Genomic DNA, 27,359 nt, shown 5'->3' with positions numbered 1-27,359 from the left:
ATATTGATATTCTTTAATTCACCGGTCCTGTGAATTGAGGAATGAAAAATTGGTCCCCCTTGGGCATAGAGTGAGTCATTTCATCATAAAGTCACAATTGATTGTGTTCCCTTCCGACTCCTCTTTTGATAAAGCTGGAATATTAATATTCTTTAATTCACCGGTCCTGTGAATTTTGTTCTTTTCTTCCTTTTTCTTTTCGTTATTATCTGAAATGCTCGCTTTTTTTTTTTTTTTTCCATGAGGAGCTGTGATTAGTGGGGCGCGACTTCGAAACGGTCAACTGGCGATGTCACGGTGGTTGCTCGGGACCGGCCTCAGAAAATTAGTCAGCAACTCCGGTGAATGGTTCCAGCTTCCAACTTGTGTTCTGTGTGGATGGTTCTCGGTTCTGTGGATCTGCATCTCCGGTGGCAAGTGACCGGCAAATGCTCGTGATCGGAGATGGTGGATTCCGGCTTCGACCAGTGGTAGAGAAGCTTCTGGAATTTGTGGATTGAGAGACGATTTCTTACTCTGCTCCATGTGAATCGCCACACAGAGCAGAGTAAGAAATCCGTTACTGATCCGGCTTTAAAAACTTGGTGAACTCCCGTGCATGCTTACAAGTGACATGAGCTGTCTTCAAAACCTTATAGGCTTCTAAAAGCACGTACACCTCCGCGTCCGATGAGAGCGTGACTACTGAAAGAAAATCAATATAGACCTGGTTTCGATTCGAACACTACTTGATCAGTGATGTTAATGCCCAGCATTAACTTCCAAAATACAAACTTCTTGCCATGTACAATATCATATATACATATTCAGACAAATGGGAGGCAGTACCACACCATAATGGAATAGTTTAGCATCCGCCCCATCCATTCCCTAACAAATAAAGAAAATTCAAAGCTCGATATCTGACCCCGTAACACATTTTTTTTGCGGGCGATGAGATCCCGAAAAATGGACAAATTCCTATTTCCTCTTGACACCTATCGTTATCCTAATGATAAACAGCTAAAGAAACCAAAAAGAAAAGGAGACATAAGAAATCAAAGTGCAAATCTTCCACAAGAACGAAAATGGGTTTGGTTACAGAAAATAAGCTGCAAGCCAAGACGTTTCTTATGGGGTCAGATCGAACTTTAATGTATATAACTCCTAAAATTGACTAATATTGTTTGCTTTTCTTTGTATTTTGTCATATGTTTGATACCAACATTTGAGCCAAAGTTACCATCAAAATAAACTTAAGCAAAATATTCCAATTTATTTACCACCGTGAGTAAACTTTGTTACAAGAACACCTAATGTTTACGACCTGTGTCAGTCAGTCATCGATTCATTTAATGCATATTAACCCAAAGTCCTACATATCACCAATCTTATCTCAATATTGGGCAATTTAAGAAAGCACTCGATATCAAAAAGGATCGAGAAAATGACTAACTAAACTATTATACGTGACGGAGCGACCACAATGGCATGCAGTAGAAGTGAAACCCATTTCCGTCTCACCCATTCATCCATAGATCGCGAATTAGCCTTTCGACTTATCTACATACAGAGGTAGACCTTTGTGTCAAGAGCGTCAATTCTCCCTAAAAATGTCCTCTTCACTTTAATTTAGGTTGATAATTTCACGGAAATAATAAACGTTGATAATTATACAAAAATTGTTGATATAGAGGTGGGACTAAGCAGACGGGGAGAATTAGGCCATCGTTGCCGCATCCATCGAGAGAGAAAAAGGGGAGGAAAAAAGGGACATAGCAAAAAAGAAAGGAGAAGGTTGTAACTCACCTTATAACGCTTGTAAGATTGGACGCTGCCGCGGAAATATGTCTTAGATCTGCGGTGAGGGATGTGAGGGATCTTGATGCGGCAATCATTTGGCAATTTGGTATTGGATACATCAATCAACCTTTCCAATGATTCAAAGCCTCTAACTCGTCAAGGCCCTCAACAACCTGTCGCCTATGGCAGTCCCAGATGTATAACTTCTCAAGCTTCTGTAGGATTGATAAACCCCAAACACTTTGCAAAGAACGACAATCCAATACCAAAAAGTCTTCCTGCAATTCTGATGTACCGAGTACTTGAATTTGGAGTATCTTTGGGCAACGACCAAGCTCGAACATTCTCAACTTACATAATAAGACAGAAGAATTAGTCTCCCTTCCTCCATAATCAACTCATTAGCAGACTCCGCTGCACCCACGTACCCTAACCTTCCCAAGGACTCGCACCGGCTGATACAAAATCCTTCCAATGATTCAAACGCCCTGGCAAATCGAATCTCAACAAGCTTTGGGCCAGCTGCTGCACTGACGGTTTTGAGCTTCCTCAAGTTTTGATAGCACGAGTCTCTCGAGGGGTTCACTGCCTTCCAAAATTAACTCTTCTAAATTTTGAAGTTGAAGGCCATTGAGGTTAATTTCTTGCCCTTGAGACGATGTGAGCACTAAACTTGACAAGTTTTCTAATCTAGATGAGAGTGAGACGATTCAATTGAACTTGTCCACCTGTAACTTTAACGGTGACGATGGAAGTTGCATGAGCGTTCGCAGATCCAAACCAGACAAATAAAGTTCCTTTAACCGAGAAAGGGAAGCCAACTCGGTCGGAGCAAGGACATTGAGAAGTTCCAATTTCAACTTGTTCAGTTTGGATAACTTCCCCATTCCCACTAAATCACCGGTGCAAATTTTACCTCCCTATTTCCAACCAGAGCCATCATCAAGGTCAAATAGAACTAAATTAGTCGGATTCGAGAGATCCGGGACGACCCACAATGATTTAGATGACACTCGTAGATTGTTTAAACTTGTGGGAAGCGTCGGCAGCTCTTGAATCTCATCACAATCTATTAACTCAAGCGTTTGCAAGTGAGGAAGCGTACTAACTGTCTCTGGAATTTCACTTATGCGAGTTGATGACAAGCGTAGGACTCTTAGAAAGGGCAACCTTCTGATTGCCGGAGGAAGTCGACCTTTCAAATTGCAACTATAGATTCGAAGTTCTCTAGATTCTCAAGCATTACTGCACTAGGTATCTCCGATGAATTTGCCGAACGTACTCTAATATTGCCATTGTCAAAGTGCAACTCACATAGTGATTTCAACTTCCATATGGAATCCGGTAGTTTCTTCATTGGACACTCCTCGACCAAGAAGTGCTTCAGATTCACTAGGTTCCCAATTTCTTCGGGCAAATTTTTAAGAGAACGGCAAGACCTAATCTTCAAGTCAATCAAAGACTTCAACTTCCCAATAGAGCCATCAAGTTTCCTTAAATTGGAACACTCACTGAAATTAAGCCTCTCTAAATTTTGGCATTCAAAGAAGTCCGGCGTTCTCGTTATGTTGTTGCAATATTCAAGAGAAAGAACTTTCAATTTTCTTGCCATCTGTCAAAATAAATACAATATTTAATGGATGAACAGTCAAATATCACATTCAAAGAAAATAAAATAGTAAGAAGCAAATTACTCACCTTGATTAAGCTTTGTAGTTTCGAATTATCTATGAAGGCATTGTCTGAAAATTCAAGAACCATCACATTATTTAGGCCCATATTGGCTGGCTTAAAAGACAACCGACGAGGAGGATTACTCCAAACAATCCACATTATTTAAGCGCATATTAGATGCTCGCCCACTTCCGATGACCGGGATTATTAACAATTATTATGAGAAAATTGAAACTTTAAGGTAATAATTGTACTATTTTTTCAGTCATGAGAGATATTGTGATGGGAATGTACTTTTGAGCTTATTTTAAGTCATTTACTTTAGACTTAAGTGCACACTTAGCATTGGCTTAGCAAACTTATTTATATGATTATTAAAAGAGGGGGAAAAGAGAGAGGGAAAGAACGAAAAATCTCAGGCTAAATGGCTGTCCCGATGCAGCTTGGTTTGTCTAAGATCATGAGGCAATGAGAAAAATCTTGGGCTAAATGGCCGACAAAAGTAAAACAAAAAAAGTAAAGTTGGTGAAAACTCCCACTAACTTTGATGTCTCGTTTTGGCTGTATTTTGCAACCGCTTTATTAAAGACCTTTGGGTCTCTAAAAGACTTTGAGCAAAAATCACACCATTTGACAAATTTTTATTTTTATTTTTTACATCTTTGGGAAAATTTATTGTAATTTCACATTCATTGCAGGTCCTGAATATCTTTGGGCTTTAATATTTTTGGAATGCTAATACATATTTTTCCTTCCAACTTTGTCCTCGATAAACTTTCATAATATTGTTGACACCTAAATTTTAATTTTCATTTATCATTTCATAAAAATGAGAATTAGTAGTGGTTCTCAGAAAAATAATTTTATCATGCCTAGCACATTTATTTTCCGTCAATCAAAAGCATGTTATGGCATTTAGGGTCGGATGTCGGGTCAATTGAGCTTAATTTGCTAGGCGGTTGGACCAGACTAGTTTGAAAATTTCCAATGAGGCCCAGAGGGGATGCCAAATTTTTCATCATAATTTTGGACTTAAAACAGCCCGTTTGAGCTCTTAAAATTGCAAAAAGGCCTAAATTAATTATCCATTTGATTAGTTAAGGTCCAATTGGGTCCGGAATGACAAAATGAGCCCACAAAAGCCTAGGATTTTGGTCCAACTTGTGGGAGTCTTCATTTGGACGAAAATTCTAGTTATTTTTAATAAATAGGACTCCTCAAAAGTCAGAATTTTTAATCCGACGATCGATATCTAATAAGAGTTTATGAATCGAACGGTCATCGGTAAACTCTACGCTTGCGCGCAACCCTTTGTTCTATAAATACACAGTTATGCCTAGGGTTTAGGGGGGCCTTTGATTCAGAAAATTTTTGAATACTCACGTAAAAGAGGAGTACATAGAGAGAGACGGCCAGAGGAGGAGGGACCTTGCACAACAATCAGAAGGATACGAACCTTCTCTCTTTTTCTGTCCACAGTTCAAAGGAAGAAGAAAAAAAGGGGAAGGAACCGTCCCAAAACTGTTGCTCTCCAGGCAGTTTTTCATTGATAATCGGTGCTTTTTTTTGCTGTTCGAAGGTCCAGTTAGCTACTATTTGGTGCTTAGAATCATAGCTACTCCGAGATTGAATTCACTGCCGTTTGGTCCAAATTTCGCTGCTGTCCAGGCGATCATTGCTTGCTGTCCAGAGGTGTTCTCAGTCCAAAACAGCCTGTTTTGGACGTCTTTTGCTAACTAATTAGTGCAGTTTTTTGTCTTGTTGTTTGGAGCCGTCAACCACACCTTCTCGTGCAAAACACTCACCGTTCAGGGCTGATTAATTGTTGATTCATCTCCTGTTCGTCAACGAACTCCCTATCCGCGAGTTGATCTTTGCTTCGGAGACGCACAATCTGACGAATCAGGTAACGATGGTTCTAATTTTGAATACTATCATATTATCGTTATCAATGTCGTTTGCTTAGCTTGGTGTTAGGTTTTGGTGCTAAAAAAATCCTTTTTCTGAGAAATTTAGCTTTTGTCGGATTCCCCATTAGAAACCAAGCATGTTTAAACTCTCTTCATGTTTCCTTCGTGATTTTTGAGATAAGCATACATATTTGTTGGTGGTCATGTGAATGTTCGTGGGTCTTGGATTGATGCTCAGATTATCATGAATTTGCTCATTTGAAGTTGCTTTGGCAAAATTGACTAGATAACTTTATACTTGGGCAAGATAATTAGTGAGATGTTATGCATATTTTTTTCGAAATTCGTGAGTGAGTTGCCTATTTGGAGTGATCTCGATCAAATCCGATATGTTCACAGATTAAATTGGAATTGATCCTAATCTTGTGAAATTTCCGTGACATAATCCTATTCATAAAAAACTAGATCGAGATTTGACAGATAAGGCAAGATAATGTTTTAAAGGAAATATCTGATATTGTCTCATGATTTTCAGAATTGCACATATTTTGAGCAAGAATTTCTTTAAGATTTGCGTATATCTTGAGCATATTTTCGGATTCTTTAGGAAAAAAATATTTGGTGTATCTTATGGATAATCTTCGAATGGTTGGATCTGAATTTTTTCGAAAATCTGAATATTTTGGATAAGATCGCATCCCGATTGAAAATTTCAAACATATCTTTAAAATCTGGGAAATTGTCTAAAAAATTCATTCCAAATCTCAAGAGATAATCTTTCCTAAGTTTAGAAGATATGCAATCCCTTGCGGATAGGGCCATATGCCCTTGAAAAATCCGGAATCCCCTAAGGATTTTCGAAAATTCAATAAATATTTGCATATCTTTAAACAAAATTGCCTATAATGTATGCTCCTTGGTGCCTAGTCCCGTCGGAAAATTAAATCACACGCCACACCCATGATCTTATGGGATGGGATGATGATTTAAATATAGAAATTCGTATTCCGCCCTTTGGCGAGAAGGGATGTTGTATTTCTATATACTTATCCGCATACTGGCTCAAATTTTCGAGAATGTAGCGGATAGAATCTCGCTCTGGCCCGAATCTTCGGAAATGAGAAGATTTATCGGAAATTCGGAAATTAAGGTATATTATGGGCATTTTTGTTTAACTTTGTTCAAATTCAAGCTTAAAAGAAATTCGAAAAAACAAAAAAAAATAATAAAAGGGAAAACGAAAAAAAAAAAAAACATTCAATTCGCATCATCAATCAAGAAAAGGCATTTTCATGAAATATGGTATCGAAAGGACGTTAATTTTTAATTAACGTAACCAAGTCCCCGAACTCAATTTCTTTGGTTAGCAGAAAATAAAGTATTCTCCCGTACTTTATTTAGGTATCTAATCTACCTACCAAAAAAAGATTAGTGGCGGCTCCTAAAAAAAATCAAACCTAAGTTGCGAATTGGTAGGGCTTGGGAGAGTCCGTATTAGGTTAGTTAATTCACCAAATTAACCTAATAATCCATTAACCTAAATTAATTTTTAGGTCGCGACAAATATCGAAAATGCCTTCACCTCGCGTGAATAGAGGAAACACAGAGCTCAAGTCATGGATTTCGATGAATATTAGAACAGCAATGATAACAATTACGTAGCATATAGATGAAGAAAATTGAAGACCGAGGTTTTCCTAGGGAAATTTATATGATTTTTCTCTCGTTTGCCTTCAATCGTCCTTGTGACGTCTCCCCGTGAACTCAGTCATTGCCCCTCCGAAAACGTCCATGAATGTTAAAAAAAAAAAAACTCCAAAAATAAAAGAGAGGCCCTTTTTCTTTTTCTTTTTTTTTTCTGTCTACTGCCTCGAAACCCCTCCGCCAAAAGGGAAAATGAGAGCACCAAAAGTGCTCAAACAGATTTCGTTGTCGGAAAAACCCCTCCTCAACTTCCTTAGATTCGTGTGAATACTGTCCTGACCTCTCTTCGGTCTGAGCAGCGTACAATCAGTCCGCTCCTTGTCCATTCGTGCTTGTCCAAGCCGATCTTTGGTATCCACTTGAGGGATGACATTGAAAAGCCCGGGAGCATTCAGGTAGGTCCACGATTTGGCTCATGACTGCAATTAGATTGTAAGCAATCTGCCACCATTCCATCTTTGTTTTCCATCGGTTTCACGAGGAAAAGCTCCAGTTGGCCGAGAATGTCAACTCCAACAAATCCAGTTTTTTTTTTTTTTTTCGTCTTTCGGAGTCCACTCCCCAACCACCATGAACACACACAAGGTACAGAACAGGGTAAATTGGCGTGCCCTGTCATCCTCGCTAATCACAAGAATTCATTCTTTCACACAAAGGAAATAATTCCGCACCTCAATCTACTCCTAATGAATGAGTCAGCAGCAATCAACAAGTTCTTTTAATTTAGTTCATCAACACTTTCAGCTGACTAAGCAGAATCGACATTATTACATGAAGCATTGAAAGCCGCATCAAGGACGAGGTTATCGGCAATGACTCAAAGGTTCATATCGATTAGATTTATGCAACCTACACAGCTAGTTCAGTGAATCATTCAAGCAGACAAGATGAACTCAGTCAGATTTGAAGCTATATTCATGCTGATCCGATTCAGGCATTTCGTCAAACATGGGGTGATCAATTCAGACAAGAGATCTAACTGCAATATTGAAGCATCTATTCCAATCCGAGCTATCACAACAGCATCAAAATGAGTTCGGATCATCAGTAAATCATTAATCAGGGACGATTTCGCATAAGTCTTAATTAGACTTCTCTGCCTTTTTTTTCTTTTTCCTCCAAGAATAGCTGAGACCAGAGCATATGAAGGTAAAGTGCGATCATCGGTCACAAACTGTGATTGGACAAGAAATAGGAAGTCATGGATGTGTCGCCAGTGACGACGCCGGCGTGATCGGAGATGGTGGATTCTGGCGTCGAACAGTGGTAGAGAAGCTTCTGGAATTTGTGGATTGAGAGACGATTTCTTACTTGATCCTGCTTTCAAAACTAGCTGAACTGCGGTGCATGCTCACATGTGGCACGAGCTGTCTTCAAAATACATTATATATAAACTTCCTCCACACCCGATGAGAGCGTGACTTCTGAAAAATATCACAAGCAATATCGAGAAAAATTCGAGAAAGGATATACTAAGATAGGGTACATTGTCTAAGTTGCGGTCGAAGTACGAAAAATAATATGCATCAAAGATGAGAAGCAATGTTTTATTGGAAAATCGTATAAACACCACGGAGCGTACTTAAAGATTAAGGAACACATTTGTGCTGTGGATAACGCGAGTTCAATTTCTCATGCTACCCAATGCGGACAATTCACGACCGGCAACCGACCTGATTTCGATTCTAAACTACTCGATCAATGATGTTAATGCCCAGCATTAAGTGCCTAAGATACAAACTTCTTGCCATGTACAATAAGACAAACAATATCATATCGCCATATTTAGACAAATGGGAGGCAATGCAGCACATAATAGAGTAGTTTAGCACCCACCACATCCATTCCCTGGCAAACAAGAAGATTAAAAGACGATAGCTGACCCCGTAACACATTTTTTGCAAGCACTGAGATCCCGAAAAATGGCCAAATTCCTATTTCCTCTTGACACCTGCCTTTATTGGAATGATAAACAGCCAAAAAACAAAAAGAAGAAAAAGAAACATACGAAATCAAAGTGCAAATCTTCCACGAGAACCAAAAATGGGTTCGATTTCCAGAAAATAAGGGTGCGCATGATAACACTTCTACTTCTCAATTTCTCTGCCGTAAGTCAATCTGACAGAGAAATCCGTTTGGTAAAAACATTTTCGAAGTGGAAATCCGTTTGGTAAAAAAATTGACTTATGGTATGATTTTTCACTTGTAGTAGGATTTGTCACTACTCATAAGATTTTTTTGCCAATTTTAAGAAGTAAAAAATTTTCACTTATGGTCCAACTTCTCGGCTCCAAAATCACTTCTTGGACCACATCCGCCTCCGCCGACCGCCGCCGCCGCCCACCCGCACGCCCGCTGCCGCTGCTCGACTTTCGACCACCGCTGCCTTCCTCCGCCATCGCTCACCAACCGCCGCCCTCCAACCGCCGACCACCGCCGCTTGTTGACCACCGCAGCCAAAGATTTTGTTAATAATGTTTCAAAAGTAGAAATTTCAATCGTTACCAAACGAATTTCTTTAATTATAAGTCAATCCGCAATAGTAGTAGAAAAATCAACTTCTGCTTTTGAGGAGAAGTAGAGAAATCAACTTCTAGTCAGAAGTTGATTTTTGGTAGAGAAGTGTTACCATGTGCGCCCTAAGCTGCAAGCCAAGACGTTTCTTATGGAGTCCGATCGAATTTTAATGTATGCATCTCCTAAAACTGACGAATATTTTTTGGTTTTTCTTTGTATTATGTCATTTGTTTCATACCAACATTTGACCCAAAGTTACCATCAAAATAAACTTAAGCAAATTATTCCAATTTATTTACCACCGGTAAACTTTGTTACGGGAACGCTTCTCGTAGGAAAATGTTTACGACCTGTCGTAGTAAGCCATCGATTCTTCTTGTGTATATTCACTCAAAATCCTACATATTTCCAGTCTTATCTCAATAGTGGGTAGTTTAAGGAAGCACTCGATATTAAAATGGATCAAGAAAATGATTAACTCAACTATTTGCTCCGTATGGACCCCGAAAAAAAATTGATGATTTACAATAAGTCACTTGATGATAAAGTCTTCTCTTCTCTTTTTTTTTTTTCTTTTTTGGCTAGAACAAGTTGCAAGTCTTTCAATTTTTTACCAGCAGTTCCGCCGTTGTTTGCTTTTTAATTTCCGCAATTTGCGGTATATGATCTATTCATAAGTCGATGGCCTTTCCGATCATTTCATTTTGGTCCGATAAGATACCGAGTCTCTCTTTCTAGTTCACCATGTTAGAATAAGAAGCTAGATGAAGGAAGCGGAAGCCTACATGTACGCATAAGGCAGATCTAAGCTACGTAGACAAGCGATACTAGATCATATTATCAACGTCAACACGTTCTTTCAAAGAAATTGCGTAAGGAATGCTGGTATTCTTTAATTCACCGGTCCTGTGAATTGAGGAATGAAAAATTGGTCCCCCTTTGGCATAGAGTGAGTCATTTCATCATAATGCAGTGAGATTCTAGGATCTCCAGTGGAGCCCCCGACGACCTTTCATGAAGTCACAATTGATTGTGTTCCCTCCCGACTCCTCTTTTGATAAAGTTGGAAGAATTTTGTCCTTTTCTTCCTTCTTCGGAAAAGGAAATGCTCGCTCTTTTTTTTTCTTTTTCCATTTTACATTACTTCAGAAATCTAGTAACTTAATTGCACGGAAATGTAAAGAAGCATCCCTCCTCTGCCAAACTAAGGCTCCGTTTATTTTACAGAAAATGAGCAGTTTGAAAAATAGTTTCTAAAAGGTAATTACTTATGTCGCTTAAAAAATGAATAAATAATGTTTTTTAAAAGCATTTTTCAAATTGCTTATTTTTCGTGAAACAAACGGAATCTAAAGAAGTAATCTTTTTTCCTTTCTTCATGAATGATTTAGTTAGATGTTCCAATAAGAGAAATCCGTTACAGTATACAATCATCCCTTGTGCCGAAATTACTGTACACTATAGAATCATTACTCTGCCTCGACCGACATCAGCGTGCTGTTCCTCGTCCTTTTGGTGGGAGACAGGTGCTTGTGAAAATGCTAGGCAAAGTCACACGAGCCTCTTTCCCTTTTAGTTAAGTGGGGTTCACCAAAATAGAAAAGTCCTGCGACATTTACGAGTGACGACCAAGACAAATTTGGAGTGTCTTAAATTCCACAATTGACGATCCAGGACACGGCTTGCATCGGTTGTGGCCAACTGAAGACTTTACTTGCCTATGGATAAGTCTTGCACGCATCCGAACATATCATGGCTGTTGATCCCTACGCATGCTCGCCCGTATGATTGACAGTCATGATAGACCCGATGCCGGTGGACTCAAATATACACAAATACGATAAAGAAGTGCTGAAAAAGTACACTAAAAGTATCATAACTTGTGTAAGGCGTTCACTCGAGTGCCATAACTTTCAAAAATTGTTCACTTGAGCGCTACGTCGGAGCAAAATCGTTCACTTGAGTGCTACAAGAACTTTTTCGGCGTGCCATGTCAGCTTTTCAATGTGCCACGTCATCTTTCCGGCGACTACAATAACTTTTCCGGCTTCTATAGTAACTTTCCCGACCGTCACGTCAGCTTTTCCGACCGCCATGTTAACATGGCACTCAAGTAAATGATTTTTAAAAGTTGTAGCACTTAAGTGAACGTTTTAAAAGTTATGGCACTCAAGTAAACGCCGTACAAAAGTTATGACACTTCTAGTGTACTTTTCCCAGAAGTGCTCGATCAAAACGTCTGGTGGACTCAAATCTAGACAAATGGAAAAGTTTGGAAAAGCCTAACCCAAACCACGAGATGCTCCCATCAAATCCGCTTGAGAAGGTCCATATTTCCGTTCCCATCGGTGGGGTGCTTAAAAGCCCAGTGCGCCTTAGGAGTGTGCAACCGAATCGGATTTACCCAAAAGCTAAACCGAACCACCAAAAATTACGTCCGGGAACCGATTCCCTTTCAAACCGGTCCGAGAACCGATTGGAATTGAGCTAATTCCCGGTTCCAAGTGAGATTCCTAGTCAAACCACTTCGAGAACCAATTGGAATAGGGCTAATTCCTAGTTCCAAGTGAAGACCCATCCCGGAACTGCATTGATTTTAGAGCCGATTTTTAGCTACTATAAAAGAAAAAAAATCCTAGTCTCGCTGGCCTCACCTCCTCTATTTTTGGTGGATTGTAATTTATATTGCTCATATTAGGTATAGCTAGACTACCACTTGATTTTAGTATTTTGGTTAGTATGAACTGTAATCGAATTAAAGGTAATAAAATTAAGAAAAAGAAATAGGTATCATTGGACCGCCACATGATTTTAGTACTTTCGTTAGTATGAACTTTAATTGAATTAAAGGTAATAAAATTAAGGAAAACACGAACAAAAATTAAGGAGTTGGACGGAAAATCAATATTTGAGTCACCATTTTTTTTAATAAAAAAAATGACTATGTGTACTATCACAACCCGAACCCCGCGAGCTCGTCGACATCCCATCCGGCCACGCTTACGTACGGTTCTCCCGGATCCAAAGGCCAACAAATTTGCGCGAAAGCAAAAACCATTCCCCATACATAAACAAATAACATCACGATGACTTGGGACGGTAAAAGCAAACTTATATACATATACACATATTCTTTACGTAAGTCAAACCTAAAGCTTCAGAGGCTACTGTATAAGCTTATGACCACGTACTACAAAAAAGTTCAAGTGGTCGAAGCCTACTATACTTCCAAAAAAGAAAACCCTCAACAAAAGCTAAGAGGCCAACTACACTAGGCCCCATCCTTGCTATCATCAGTTATAGAATCTACAGCTGCCTCCTCATCTTCATTAACCTCGGGTGGCGACTCTGCATCAGATGGCTCTATAATCTCCCCATCCTCTTCTGGCACCAAAACCTCCGGGTTGGGCTCCAAGCCTTCAGGACTCACATTAGGGTGCACCACTACGCTGTCCGGAGGTGCAGCATTAGTGGGGTCCCATTCCCCAACTCCATCGTAGAGAATATCAAAACCCCTCAGCGGACCCACCAACATATCCTCGTGGCAATACGTCCACGCCACGTACGTGTGGACCTTCCCGAAAAGCTCCCCTACGTCCATCCGGATAGTCGTAACGTGCCTATAATAAACCTTATCAACCCCTACTGGATACTTCGTCACCACTGTCTCCATATCCCGGGGGATTCCGAATCTCTAAGGTGGGTCATTCATTGTCGAGGCGGAGGGTCTGAAAAAGGATAACCCACGACGGGGTGAGAATAAATCTCGATAAGAAAGTTCCTAATCCTAGATCGGGGGGGCTAGTGCCTCAGAACACAACCTAAGTGAGCAATTCTCAACAATTCCTCCAATCAATCAATAATTCAACAAATAAATTCTAGAATACACATCATTCTTTCTCCCAACTTGCTGTACCTTCATAAAAATTCCACGTTACTCCAATGCCCGCGTTCGACGCTTCAGGCTATCATATAAAATTTCACGTTACTCCAATGCCCGCGTTTAACGCATCAGGCTATCATATAAAATTTCACGTTACTCCAATGCCCGCGTTTAACGCATCAAACTATCATATAAATGGACAGACCCGCGTAATAACACTTCAGGCCATTATATAGTCCAGATCCGCGTAATAACGCCTCGAGTCAATATCATGTGTTTAACGCCTCAAGATAAAATAATAACAGAACTCCACGTTTAACGCCTCAGGGTAAAATATGGTCTTATAAATATAAACCCCGCGTCATAACGTCTCAAGGTAAAATTCCGCACTTCCGCTCGATTATTCCTCATAAAGACTATATAATAACAATAATTCCTCAATCGCTTCTTGATATACCACACGGTCTCATATAAACCTCCCGATCGATCCATCTTCATCACATGATCTTGCTAAATTTCCCGATTAGTAAATTGAGACCATACGATCTCACCAATTTTCTCAAATAAAAGATCGGGACCACACAATTTTTCTAATATTCTCAACCGCTCAATCGAGACCACTCGATTTAATTATACCGAAGAAATATTCAACCGGTACCACGTGATTCACTCACGTTAGATAATTGATAAATCGGGACCGCCCGATTAAAGCACACTCAAGCCATCGGTCAATCGGACCACACGATTAATTTATACTACCACAAAAATTAATGTACGCCATATGATCAAAACTATGCTAACGTAGTAATTAATAATTACCGTACGATCAAAATTATACTAACGTACAATTAATACGTACCATCCAATTAAATTATACTAATGTGACAATTAATCGGGACCGTACGATTTAAATATTCTAACGTACATTTAATCTCCACCACATGATCTATCTTCATAAAGCAAGATGCAATCTAGGCCATCCAATTAAAGCATGATTTAATATCAATCGTACGATCAATCTCGATAAAGTCACTTTCAATCTTGGCCATCCAAATTCCATCATGGGCTACTATTCACTTCAAGAACACAATTTTCTCTCTCTTCCTTCTCCCATTTTCGGCCACCATGTATCAAGAACACAATCCCACAAATTTTTCACTAAATCTACTCAATCTAAGCTCCCTTAGCATCCTAGTTACCTAATCCAAGTTTAGAAACTATCTTACCTCAAGATCTAGCACTTTTCTCGGTGAAAACGTTGAGAGAAAATTTGATCCAACGGCGGCTCAAGCGGTCCTCTCTCGGTCGGCTTTAACCCACGATGCTCCGGCGACTCCGAATAGCTCACGGTGGTAGCTCGGCTCCGGTGGTTCAAGGCGAAACCGGTGATGGCTTGAGAAATTTTCGATGGTGATGGGGGTGGTGGAAATTCAGCCAAGTGAGGTAGAGAGAGAGTAGTGAGAGAAAGCTTCTTGCAATTATGAAGAAGATGACCAAAAAATTGATTAATAAAGGTTAAGATATTTTTTGGGGTGGATATTTTGGTCTTGAAAGTCAAGAAGGGCAAATTGGTAATTTCCATCATCAAGGACTAGTCAAATTTCGGCCACTAGGGCATTTGACCGAAATGCCCTTCGGCCAAAGTGAAGAAATGGATATTTTCCAAGGGTAAGTGGGTTTTTTTTCCATTTCTAATCCAAATTTTATTGTTCCGAACACTTTAGGGTGAACCGCGAAGTAATCGTACTCCGGATGAGGTAAAGTCCAAAATTTAATTATTGGAACCCCTGAAGGTCCGATGTCAAATTTCGAAGTCCGATTAGCTATCAATCTCGATTAATTGAAATTTCAGCGTATCTCAAACTAACGGGTGGCTTTTAGGAGTTACGCGTATCGACCCATGATTAATACCACGTTTAAGAATTACTCGAGCCCCGGCGACTTTGGTTGTCACGTAATCGCGAGGGTCAATCACTAGTCCCGATGGACACGATCGCTAGAAAATGATTTAGGGACATTCGAAACCTATACGAGGTCAAACGAAATCACCCGTGATCCAAGCATAGGGTATTACCCAAATCGTTCCTTAACTATTCTAGGATCGGCCTATATTGGTCCAAAATATTCCCTCGACAATTTTTATGGCCAAAGAGTCAGTCCAAGATCAAGCTCTTAGGTTCACGTACTTGATTTTGCTAGGCAGCCATTCCCATTTGATTAGTCTTCTCAAGAGGGATCAATTCCGAGCGAGATTCGACTGAAATACATCAATAAGACATTTCATTCATTTTGAACTTCGAAAGTGAGTCGGAATACAAGATGTCACATGTACAATCACTCATTCATCCTTTGCATAAAAATTGAAAGGACGTAAGTCCCGAGGGATAATAAACTGGTCCCAATTTTGCACAGGACGGGGACTTTCGTTTCTCCCGTTCAAAGAGGCCATCATCCATGTAGTGAGATTATATGATCTCCAGCGGAATTGATTATATTCCCTTCCTACTCTCCCAAAAAATGAAGAAGTTGGTCATTTTCATCCTTTTTTCCCTTTTAATCCTCTCAAGCTATTACTCAATCATATGATTTTAGGTGCCCGCCCACTTCCGATGACCAGGATTATTAGACAATTATTATGAGAAAATTGAAACTTTAAGGTAATAATCATACTATTTTTTCGGTCATAAGCGATATTTGGATGGGAATGGTATTTTTTTTTTAGCTTATTTTAAGTCGTCTACTTAAGTGCACACTTGTCATTAGCTTAGCAAACTTATTCATACGACGATTAACAGTAAAAAAAAAAAAAAAAACCCTCTGGCTATGGCCGTCCTGATGCAGCTTGGCATGTGTAACACTCACCCAATAATTGCTCCTCTAAGATCGCAAGGCAATCAGAAAAATCTCAGGCTAAATGACCGACAAAAGTAAAAAAAAAAAAAACAGTAAAGAACTTTTTTGATGTCCTTTACTGATGCCTAGCTTTGGCTGTATTTTGCAACTACATATTAAAGACCTTTGGGTCTCTAACTATTTTGCACGGACACGCCGGAGAAGGCATTTTTCGCGTGTTGGACATGTGTCGGTGTTCGACACGTGCCGGACATATTGAAACACGATCGGACACGCTCTGACACACAGTCAACGCATGTCCGACACTCGGTCAACGAAAGCGACATGTTGGGACTCGCGTGTCCGGGGGGTAATTTGGGAAAGTTCCAGTCTTTTAGGGCCAAAAGCTTACCGTGTTGCAAAGCTTCTTGGTGAGGGAGGATTGGGTCTGCGGGATGAGGCAGGGCTAGATGTAGGAGTGGTCGCCGGCGAGGAGCTTGCGGAGGAGGGTGGCGAACATGGTGCGGAGCTCGGGTCTCGATGTGGGGGCAATTGTCCAGCAGGTGGGCGAGCTCGAGGGAGAGGGACTCGGCCAGAGGACCACCGCGAGCTGAAAGGAGTGGGGTGGAAAAGAAAGGATAACATTTTGGCTTCTTTTAATGTTTTTATTAATTTTTTTTATTAATTTCTATATTGAAAGGAAATGGGATTTTTCATTGTGATATAAATGGTGAATCATTATTTTCAGAGTAAATTCATTCTAGGCCCTTTTTATTATTTATTTACTTGTGAAATCATAAAAATTACAAAAATATATATTTAATATGCAGCATGTTGTCGGAATTCTCTATTTTTTAAGAAATTACGTGTTTGCGTGTTATGTCATGTCTTGTCGTGTCGTGTCGCGTATCATATGTCGTGTCCGTGCAACATAAGTCTCTAAAAGACTTTTGAGCCAAATTCATACCATTTGACAAATTTGTTTTTTTCTTTGAGATCTTTGGGGAAATCAATTGTAATTTCAAAGTCATCTAAAGTTTCTTAGACCAAGGCAGGTCTGGACTATCGGTGGGCTTTAATATTTCCGAAATGCTAATACATATTTTTCCTTCTAAATTTGTCCTCGCTGAACTTTCATAATTTCGAAAATGCCTTCACCTCTCGCAAATAGAGGAAACACAGAGCTTAAGTCGTGGATGTGGATGCATATTAGAACAGCAATGATGACGATTACATAGCGACCGATATATATAGATGAAGACAATTGAACACCGAGGTTTTCCTAGAGAAATTTATGTGGTTTTTCTTTCGTTTGGCCTCGAATCTTCCTTAAATTCGTGAGAATCGGGCATCACTTGTTTCACAATAATTGCTCAATTTAGGAAAAATTCCGTCGTAATGTGGGGTTCGTCGGGGAGAGAAACAAAGCAAGGTCAGAACTCACCCGAGTTAATATGGTGATCATCTATCGTATTAACTAGTGGATATCACTATTTTAAATCATTTCAAATGACAGATACCCGAGACGGAGGGAAAAATAAAAGTTACTTTATTGCTTAGTCTGGCTTTTACGGAACCTTTTACTTCTACCTGGCATTTACTCCTTAGACCACGGGTTTCTCTTTCTATTTTTTTTTTTTACTCCTTTTCAAAACAAGTGACACCATCTTTATTCCATTCGCTTGTTTTGACATGGCTTGTTCCAGTAATAGGGATGATCACCGACTGGTTCGTTGAATAAAACATTCGTAGGCCCAATTAGGCTTAAACAAGGGATGTTCACAGGGTTTGCAATGAAGGAACGAGATACCTTTCTTCGCTTTAGAGAGATTCCACCTAATTTTGAAGTACGCCGAATCGGAGCGATGTCCGCGCATTTTTTGCTGTGCCCTAGTGTGGGATAATGACCATGACCGCGCTTTCGAAAAAAGAAAACCATGACTTGCATGATCAGAATAAAGGAAATGAGCCGCCATTCAACATTTCACAAGCCGCAAATTACCAATTCTTAAGATCAATCTTGAAAAACCAATTTTCTTGGCGTGAGCAACGATCGAGGTAGCACGAATCGAAACACAAGGCTCATAAACAAACTTTAATCTTCAACTCAAAATTACACGAATGCCGCATGGACATCCTCACAGTATGACATCCCGGTATTTAGGACTGAAATGACAGAAATGTAAAGGGCTTAGAACTCAATTGAAAAATCAAATAGTTTAGGACTAACTTGACACCATTGCAAAGGGTTTATGATTGTTTTGGTAATTTCTAACTTTCTTATAATAAGCCCTAAAAGCCCTCTTTTGGATGGATAAAGTACACTCGACAAATGAAAAAGGACTAGAAGCAATCTATTTTTCTTCTGTTAGATTTGCCTCCGGTAGCCCTCATTGCGCATGGCAGATTGCCTCTGTTTTTCTCCATTCCTCTAGCGGAGTCCTCTCTTTAATTCGCTATCGAGCCACTCTGGTTTGCAAAATCTGAGGTGCTACATTGTGGTTGTTCTAGGGTGGTCGACGCATATTTCAAGAGATTACCAAAACCAGGATGGGCGTTAAATACTAACTTCCCTTACCGTTCTTCGGTCTGAACAGGGTGCACTCAGTCTACTCCTTCTCCATTTGTGCTTGTCAAGGCGGATCTTTGGTGTACCCTTGAGGGATGACTTCCATCTTAACATTGAAATTAGATGGCCGAGAGTGTCAACTCCAGCGAATCCAGTTTTTTTTTTTTTCCGTCTTTCGGAGCCACTCCCCGACCACCATGGATACACACAAAGTACAGAACACGGTAAAATGGCCTGCGCTATCATTCTTGCTAATCACAAGAATTCATTCTTTCACGCAAAGGAGATAATTGCTCACCTCAATCTACTCCTAATAAATGAGTCAGCAGCAATCAACAAGTTCTTTTAGTTTAGTACATCAACAGTATCATCTAACTTTGCAGAATCGAGATTATTACATAAAGCATTGAAACTCGTGTCAAGGCCGAGGTTATCGGTAATGACTCAAATGTTCATATCAATTAGATTTATGCAACCTACACAGCTAGTACAGTGAATCATTCAAGCGGACAAGATGAACTCAGTCAGATTCGAAGCTACATTCATGCTGATCCGATTCAGGCATTTCGTCAAACATGGGGTGATCAATTCGGACAAGAGATCCAACTGCAACATTGAAACATCTATTCCTATCCAAGCTACCACAACAGCATCAATATGAGTTCAGATCATCAGTAAATCATTAATCAGAGACGATTTCACATAAGTCTTAATTAGACTTCTCCGCCTTTTTTTTCCTCCAAGGATAGCTGAGAGCAGAGCATATGAAGGTAAAGTGCGATCGCCGGTCACAAACTGTGATTGGACAAGAAATAGGAAGTCATGGATGTGTCGCCAGTGACGACGCTGGCGAAGGAGCTTCGAACGGACCAAGAGCGCTTCCGTCACGAGCTGTTATTGGTGGGGCGCGACTTCGAAATGGTGAACTGGCTATGTCATGGTGGTTGCTCGGGACCGGCCTCAGAAAATTAGTCAGCAACTCCGGTGAATGGTTCCAGCTTCCAGCTTTTGTTCCGTGTGGATGGTTCTCCGTTCTGTGGATCTGCAACTCCGGTGGCAAATGACGGTAAATGCTCGTGATCGGAGATGGTGGATTCCGGCGTCGACCAGTGGTAGAGAAGCTTCTGGAATTTGTGGATTGAGAGGCGATTTCTTACTGATCCTGGTTTCAAAACTTGGTGAACTCCCGTGCATGCTTACATGTGACATGAGCTGTCTTCGAAACCTTATAGGCTTCTAAAAACACGTACACCTCCACGTCCGATGAGAGCGCGACTCCTGAAAAAAATCACAAGAAATATCGAGAAACATTCGAGAAAGGAGTAACCTGTTAAAATTAGAAACATATTCGATTCCAAGAAAGGATATACTGAGATAGGGTACATTGTATAAGAAGTTGCAGTCGAAGTACGAAAAAGAATCCACATCAACAAACCGAAGCAATGTCATATTGGATAGCCGTATAAACTCCACGGAGCGTGCTTAAAGATTAAGAAACACATTCGTGCATGCGGATTATGTACAACACGAGTTCAATTTCTCGTGCTACCAAATGCAGACAATTCACGACCGGCAACCGACCTAGTTTCGATTCGAATACTACTTGATCGATGATGTTAATGCCCAGCATTAAGTACCTAAGATACAGACTTCTTGCCATGTACAATAAGACAAGCAATATCATAATCACCATATTCAGACAAATTGGAGGCAATGCAACTCCTATTAGAATAGTTTAGCACCAGTTACATCCATTCTATAACAAATAAAGAAGATTCAAAGTGCAAATTTTTTGTAGGCAATGAGATCCCGAAAAATGGACAGATTCATGTTTCCTCTTGACACCTATCATTATTGTGATGATAAACAGCTAAAGAAACAAAAAAAATGAAAAATAAACATACGAAATCAAAGTGCAAATCTTCCACAAGAACGAGAAATGGGTTTGATTCCAGAAAATAAGTTGCAAGCAAAGATGTTCCTTATGGAGTCAGATCGAATTTTAATGGATACATCTCCTAAAACTGACGAATATTGTTTGCTTTTCTTTGTGTTATGTCATATGTTTCATACCAACATTTGTGCCAAAGTTACCATCAAAATAAACTTAAGCAAAATATTCCAATTTATTTACTACCGTAAGTAAAACTTTGTTACAGGAATGCCTCTCGTAGGAAAATGTTTACGACCTGTGTTAATAAGTCATCGATTCTTTTAGTGTGTATTCACCCAAAGTCCTACATATCACCAATCTTATCTCAATATTGGGCAGTTTAAGAAAGCACTCAACATTCGTGATGGAGCGACCACAAGGGCATGCAGTAGAAGGAAACCCATTTCTGTCTCACCCATTCGTCCATAGATTGTGAATTGGCCTTTTCACTTATCTACATATAGAGGTAGACCTTTGCGTCAAGAGTGTCGATTTTCCCTAAAAATGTTCCCTTCAGTTTAGTTTAGGTTGATAATTTGGCGAAAATATCAAACATTGATAATTATACAAAAATTGTTGATATAGAGGTGGGACTAAGCGGACGGGGGGAGAATTAGGCCATCGTTGCCGCATCCATCGAGAGAGAAAAAGGGACATAGAAATAAAGAAAGGAGAAGGTTCTAACTCACCTTATAACGCTTGTAAGATTGGACGGTGCCTTTGAAATGTATCTTATCTCCGCGGAAGATGATGACGCGGCAATCATTTGGCAATTTGGTATTTGATACATCAATCCACCTTTCCAATGATGGGCTGTCATCAATGAACAGGGCATTCAAAGCCTCTAACTCGTCAAGGCCCTCGACAACCTGTAGACCATCGCATTTCCAGATGCCCAAACACTTAAGCTTCTTTAAGTTGGATAAAGCCCGAACACTGTGCAAGAGACGACAATCCCATAGACCAAATTCTTTCCACAATTCTGATGTACCGAGTACTTGAATTTGGAGTATCTTTGGGCAATCACTAAGATTGAACCGTCCCAACTTACGTAATACCCTCGACGGAAGAATTAGTCTCCCTTCCTCCATAGCCAACTCATCATGAGACTCTGCTTCACCCCCGTAGCCTATCCCTCCCAAGGACTTACACTTCTTGATACCTAATTCCTCCAATGATTCAAACGACCCAACAAATTGGATCTCAACAAGCTTTGGGCAATCTAATACCCGGACGGTTTTGAGCTTCCTCAAGTTTGATAGCCCGAGTCTCTCGAGGGGTTCACTGCATTCCAAAATCAACTCTTCTAAATTGTGAAGTTGAAGCCCGCTGAGTTGAATTTCTTGCACTTGAGACGATGTGAGCACTAAACTTGACAAGTTCTCTAATCTGGATGAGAGTGACACGGCTGAATTGAACTTATCGAACCGTAACTTTAACAAAGATGATGGAAGTTGTGTGAGCGTTCGCAGATCCAAACCAAACAAATCAAGTTCCTTTAATTGAGAAAGGGAAGCCAACTCAGCCGGAGCGGGGACGTTGAGAAGTTCCAATTTCAACTTGTTCAGTTTGGATAACTTCCCCATCCCCCCTAAATCACCGGTGCAAATTTTACCTCCCTGTTTCCAACGAGAGCCATCATCAAGGTCCAACGGAACCAAATTAGTCAGATTCGAGAGGTTTGGGACTACCCGCAATGATTTAGATGACACTCGTAGATTGTTTAAACTTGTGGGAAGCGTCGGCAACTCTTGAATCTCATGACAATCTATTAACTCAAGCGTTTGCGGACGAGGAAGCATACTAACTGTCTCTGGAACTTCACCGATGCAAGTGCTCAACAAGCGTAGGACTCTTAGAAAAGGCAAATTTCCGATTGCCGGAGGAAGTTGACCTTTTAAATTGTGACTATGGATTTGAAGCACTTCTAGATTCTCAAGCATTACTGCACTAGGTATCTCCCATGAATTTGCCGAACGTACTCTAGTATAGCTGTTGTCAAAGTGCAACTCACATAATGATTTCAACCTCCATATGGAATCTGGTAGTTTCTTCACTGCACACTCCTCGACCGAGAGGTGCTTCAGATTCACTAGGTCCCCAATTTCTTTGGGCAAATATTCAAGAGAATAGCAAGACCTAATCTTCAGTTCAATCAAGGACTTCAACTTCCCAATAGAGCCATCAAGTTTCCTTAAATTGGAACATCCTTCGAAATTAAGCCTCTCTAAATTCGGGCATCCAGAGAAGTCCGGCATTCTCTTTATGTTGTGACATTCTTTAAGAGAAAGAACTTTCAATTTCCTTGCCATCTGTCAAAATAAATGCGATATTCAATGGATGAACAGTCAGATATTTCATTCAAAGAAAATAAAATAGAAAGAAGCAAATTACTCACCTTGATTAAGCTCTGTAGTTTCGAATTATCTATGAAGGAATTGCGTGAAAATTCAAGAACTACCACATTATTTAAGTGCATATTGTTTGGCTTGAAAAACAACCGACGAGGAGGATTACTCCAAAAAATCCAGCTCATATTGGTAAGGCTCATTGCTAAGTTACCACGAAAGGTTCCCCCACTCAATCCGAGGTACCGTAGATGTTGAAACCTTCCTATCTCCTCACTTGTGATAGTCTTATTATCACTTTTGCGTAAGTCAAGAGTCAGTGCTTGGACGTTGTTCTTCATCTGCAAATGAGAGCAATAAATGAGGGATATTCAGTATTTTGTTTTAGAGGAAAATGGTAACAATAGGAAAACGAAGAAAGAGACAACAGTATCCTAGTGCAGCATAGAGGATTTTTTGGTAAGAGAAACTATTAGTTTTCTCTTAGGTACGTTACCTCCTTTGTTCTTATTGCTTCGAGGACCTCCTTGCCAATCCATATCCTACTCCGCTCTTCAGGATTTATTGGATTTTCACAATGAACGATTTCTCTTCCAAGATCTCCGAGTTGATCGTGCATCCAAAATGTATTTTCCACAATCTTTACCAATGACATGCTAATGAGGACATCAACTCCAGCATCTGGGAAAAAATCACAATCTTTCCACATGTACATTGCATATGTTGTATGCTCACCAATGAAAAAGCACGCAATATCGAGGAAAATTTGTTGTTGCTGGTAACTTAAGGCATCATAACTGATCTTCAACTTTTCAAAAACATCATCGTGAGGTGCTTTGCTTAACTTCTCCAACGTCTCTTTCCATATTTGATGCCTTTTATCAAAGAGGAACGAACCAATTACTTCAATAGCCAACGGAAGTCTCCCAGTAGCGGCTACCATTTTTCCCGAAAGATCTTTGTAACCATTTGACGGGGAGTCTCTTTTAAATGCATGCCTACTGAAAAGCTCCAGCGCATGATCACTACTCATCACCTCCATTTCATATTCTAACATTCGATAGTTTGGTCTATCGATTCGCAAAACATCTTTATTTCTAGTTGTAATCAATATTCTAGATCCTGAATTCAAAGTACTCCTTCCAACTAATTTCTCTACTTGCTCACAATTAGCAACATCATCCAGTACAATGAGGACTTTTTTGTTGCTAAGTACGTCTTCAATCCTCTTTGTTCCATAATCAATTTCATCAATGCTTCTTGTTTCCATAGGATGACCGATTTGGGATAATAACTTCTTTTGTAACTCAATTAAGCCATCGGTTCTTAATGACTTTGCTCGAACATCTTCCATGAAACAACAACACTTTCCAAAATTAGAAGAAAGCTGGTTAAATACGACTTTGGCAAGAGTCGTTTTACCGATACCCCCCATGCCATGAATTCCAATGAGTCGCACACCCTCGGAGCTGACGTCTAACAATTCGGTTAGTGCTGCAACTCGATCATCAATTCCAACTAAATGTTCAGTCACCGATCTATGTTTTGTCTTCAGCTTTTGAACGACCTCCTCAACGATCAATTTAATCACGTCACCGTAGCTGCCACAATGGAAAACCATTTTAATGAGGGAAAAATATGATGTTATTCAAGCACCAGATAAGCTACAAAATATTCGGACAACTAATGGGACCTTTAATCTGGAAGTGATCTTCCAAAAGTGCATATTGGACATTAACGTCACACCAAACATACTTTTATGCAATTTAACAATGGGTGCACCATGTCATCACCCGGAGTATGACTTGATTCCAACATGTGATTAGCAATCTTGGAATAACATTGATAACGTTTGCGAAAAATAGATGTATCAGTACTTATGCAGTTGGAATTGATATTTCAGGATTTATGCTAGACCGACAATTACATAAGTTGGAGATGGTGTACTCAAGAGGAGAAATGTTTAACGTATTGCAAGATTAAATAATTAGATGGGAATGCACATGTCATTTCATTATCCCATTCTTTTTCCTCCCACTGTCCACAATCTAATACTATTTTAGCTACCTAGCCATTATATCATCATTCACCCACTACACAGGATGACCTCGCTAAGCAGTTTCCCATTTTTTTCTACTAATGTAGCATAGTTTTTTTCAGTTTGGTAATACTATAGTAGCATAGCTATTATACCATACTGGAATTCTTTATATCTATGATCCAAGGAAAACTGGGGAAACAATCTGGAAAGCAATTAGCTTACCCTTTGTACTTCTTCACTTCCCACCCTTTTATCGCATCAACCTCCATGAGAGCCTCTCTCCATGCATCTACTTGCTCATTGCTCAACTTCTTCTCGCGTTCCAAATTGAGTATGGCATCGCGATACAAAGGGGTTTTCAGCTTAACATCGTCAGGTTCCACATCGAAGAAAATGGGTAGGATCTCTTTTTTACCTTCCGATTTGGAAGTGTTTGCCATGATCTGCGCGAGCTCGCGGAGGCACCATTGGCTCGAAGCATATGTCCGAGAGAAGACGGGTATGTAAATTTTGGAGTTGTCGATCGCTCCCTGAAGCGATCTATCGATCCTTTCACCGACACGGAGCTCTTCATCATCTCGAAAGACGCGTATTCCAGCATCGTTCAAGCTATGGAAGAGGAAGTCGGTGAATCCGACGCGAGTGTCAGGTCCTCTGAAGCTTAGGAACACTTGGTACTCGCTTGCCGACGACGTGCTTGCATCTGAGGTCGCCATAGCATAAGTTTGTTCTGCGTAACGGATCTCTCTCTCCCTCTGTGTGTGGGGGTGTCTGGGTGAGCCAAAGATTGGGATGTGATCCTTCGTCAGGCCTTAGCCATTACTGAGACTGACCGGTGTTTTCAATGGTGAATGTGGCCGCGTCAACGTCGACGTCGACGTCGACACGTTCTTTCAAAGAAATTGCGTAAGGAATGCTGGTATTCTTTAATTCACCGGTCCTGTGAATTGAGGAATGAAAAATTGGTCCCCCTTTGGCATAGAGTAAGTCATTTCATCATAATGCAGCGAGATTTTAGGATCTCCAGTGGAGCCCCCGACTCCTCTTTTGATAAAGTCACAATTGATTGTGTTCCCTTCCGACTCCTCTTTTGATAAAGTTAGAAGAATTTTGTCCCTTTCTTCCTTCTTCTTTTTGTTATTCTTCTCAACATATATTGAAATAATCTGAAATGCTCGCTCTTTTTTTTTTTTTTTTTCATTTTACATTACTTCGGAAATCTAATAACTTAATTGCATGGAAATGTAAAGAAGCATCCCTCCTCTACCAAACTAAGGCTCCGTTTATTTCATAGAAAATGAGCAATTTGAAAAATATTTTCTAAAAAGTAATTATTTATGTCGCTTAAAAAATAAATAAATAATTTTTTTTGAAAAATATTTTTCAAATCGCTTAATTTTCCTTTCTTCACGAATGATTTAGTTAGATGTTCCAATAAGAGAAATCCGTTACAGTATACAATCATTCCTTGTGCCAAAATTACTTTACACTATAGAATTATTACTCTGCGTCGACCGACATCAGCGTGCTGTTCCTCGTCCTTTTGGTGGGAGACAGGTGCTTGTGAAAATGCTAGGCAAAGTCGCACGAGCCTCTTTCCCTTTTAGTTCAGTGGGGTTCACCAAAATAGAAAAGTCCTGCGTCATTTACGGGTGACGACCGAGACAAATTGGAGTGGCTTAAATTCCACAATTGACGATCCAGGACACGGCTTGCGTCGGCCCTGGCCAACTGAAGAATTTTCTTGCCTATCGATAAGTCTTGCTCGCATCCAAACATATCGTGGCTGTTGATCCCTACGCATGCTCGCCTGTATGATTGACGATCATGATAGACCCGATGACGGTGGACTCAAATCTAAACAAATGCAATAAAGAAGTGCCCGATCAAAACATCCGGTGGACTCAAATCTAGACAAATTGAAAAGTTTGGAAAAGCCTAATCCAAACCACGAGATGCTCCCATTGAATCCGCTTGAGAAGGTCCATATTTCCGTTCCCATCGGTGGGGCACTTAAAAGCCCAGGGCGCCTTAAGGGTGTGCAACCGAATCGGATTTACCCAAAAGCTAAACCGAACCACCAAAAATTACATCCGGGAATCGATTCCCGTTCAAACCAGTCCGGGAACCGATAGGAACCGAGCCAATTCTCGATTCCAAGTGAGA

At 40.1% G+C, this 27,359-nt stretch overlaps 1 protein-coding gene and 1 pseudogene across 1 annotated transcript; one reads left to right on the top strand and one right to left on the bottom strand.

The window, feature by feature from the left end:
* The window catches only part of LOC115733118, a 146,363-nt pseudogene that overhangs the window by 21,961 nt on the left and 97,043 nt on the right, over window positions 1-27,359 (top strand).
* LOC125316453 (TMV resistance protein N-like) lies at window positions 1,905-25,909 on the bottom strand. The gene is made up of 6 exons (XM_048284786.1): window positions 25,416-25,909; window positions 23,649-24,753; window positions 23,203-23,493; window positions 21,993-23,116; window positions 2,138-2,270; window positions 1,905-1,997 (listed from the first exon to the last, which is right to left on the bottom strand). The coding sequence occupies exons 1-6, from the start codon at window positions 25,907-25,909 to the stop codon at window positions 1,905-1,907; spliced, it is 3,240 nt and encodes a 1,079-aa protein (XP_048140743.1).

This window comes from Rhodamnia argentea, chromosome 9 (genome assembly GCF_020921035.1).
Source record: "Rhodamnia argentea isolate NSW1041297 chromosome 9, ASM2092103v1, whole genome shotgun sequence".
Classification (NCBI taxonomy): Eukaryota; Viridiplantae; Streptophyta; class Magnoliopsida; order Myrtales; family Myrtaceae; genus Rhodamnia; species Rhodamnia argentea.
Note: the sequence above shows the minus strand (reverse complement) of the source record. Positions and strands in the feature narration are given on the sequence as shown.

What these genes read in the sequence shown, in the direction of transcription:
- LOC125316453 (XM_048284786.1), bottom strand. Translation starts at nt 25,909, where the DNA reads ATGGCGACCTCAGATGCAAGCACGTCGTCGGCAAGCGAGTACCAAGTG. An exon ending in GAAGTGAAGAAGTACAAAGG is followed by an intron (nt 24,754 to 25,415) that starts GTAAGCTAATTG and finishes CCATTGTGGCAG; the next exon opens with CTACGGTGACGTGATTAAAT. An exon ending in AAGCAATAAGAACAAAGGAG is followed by an intron (nt 23,494 to 23,648) that starts GTAACGTACCTA and finishes TCTCATTTGCAG; the next exon opens with ATGAAGAACAACGTCCAAGC.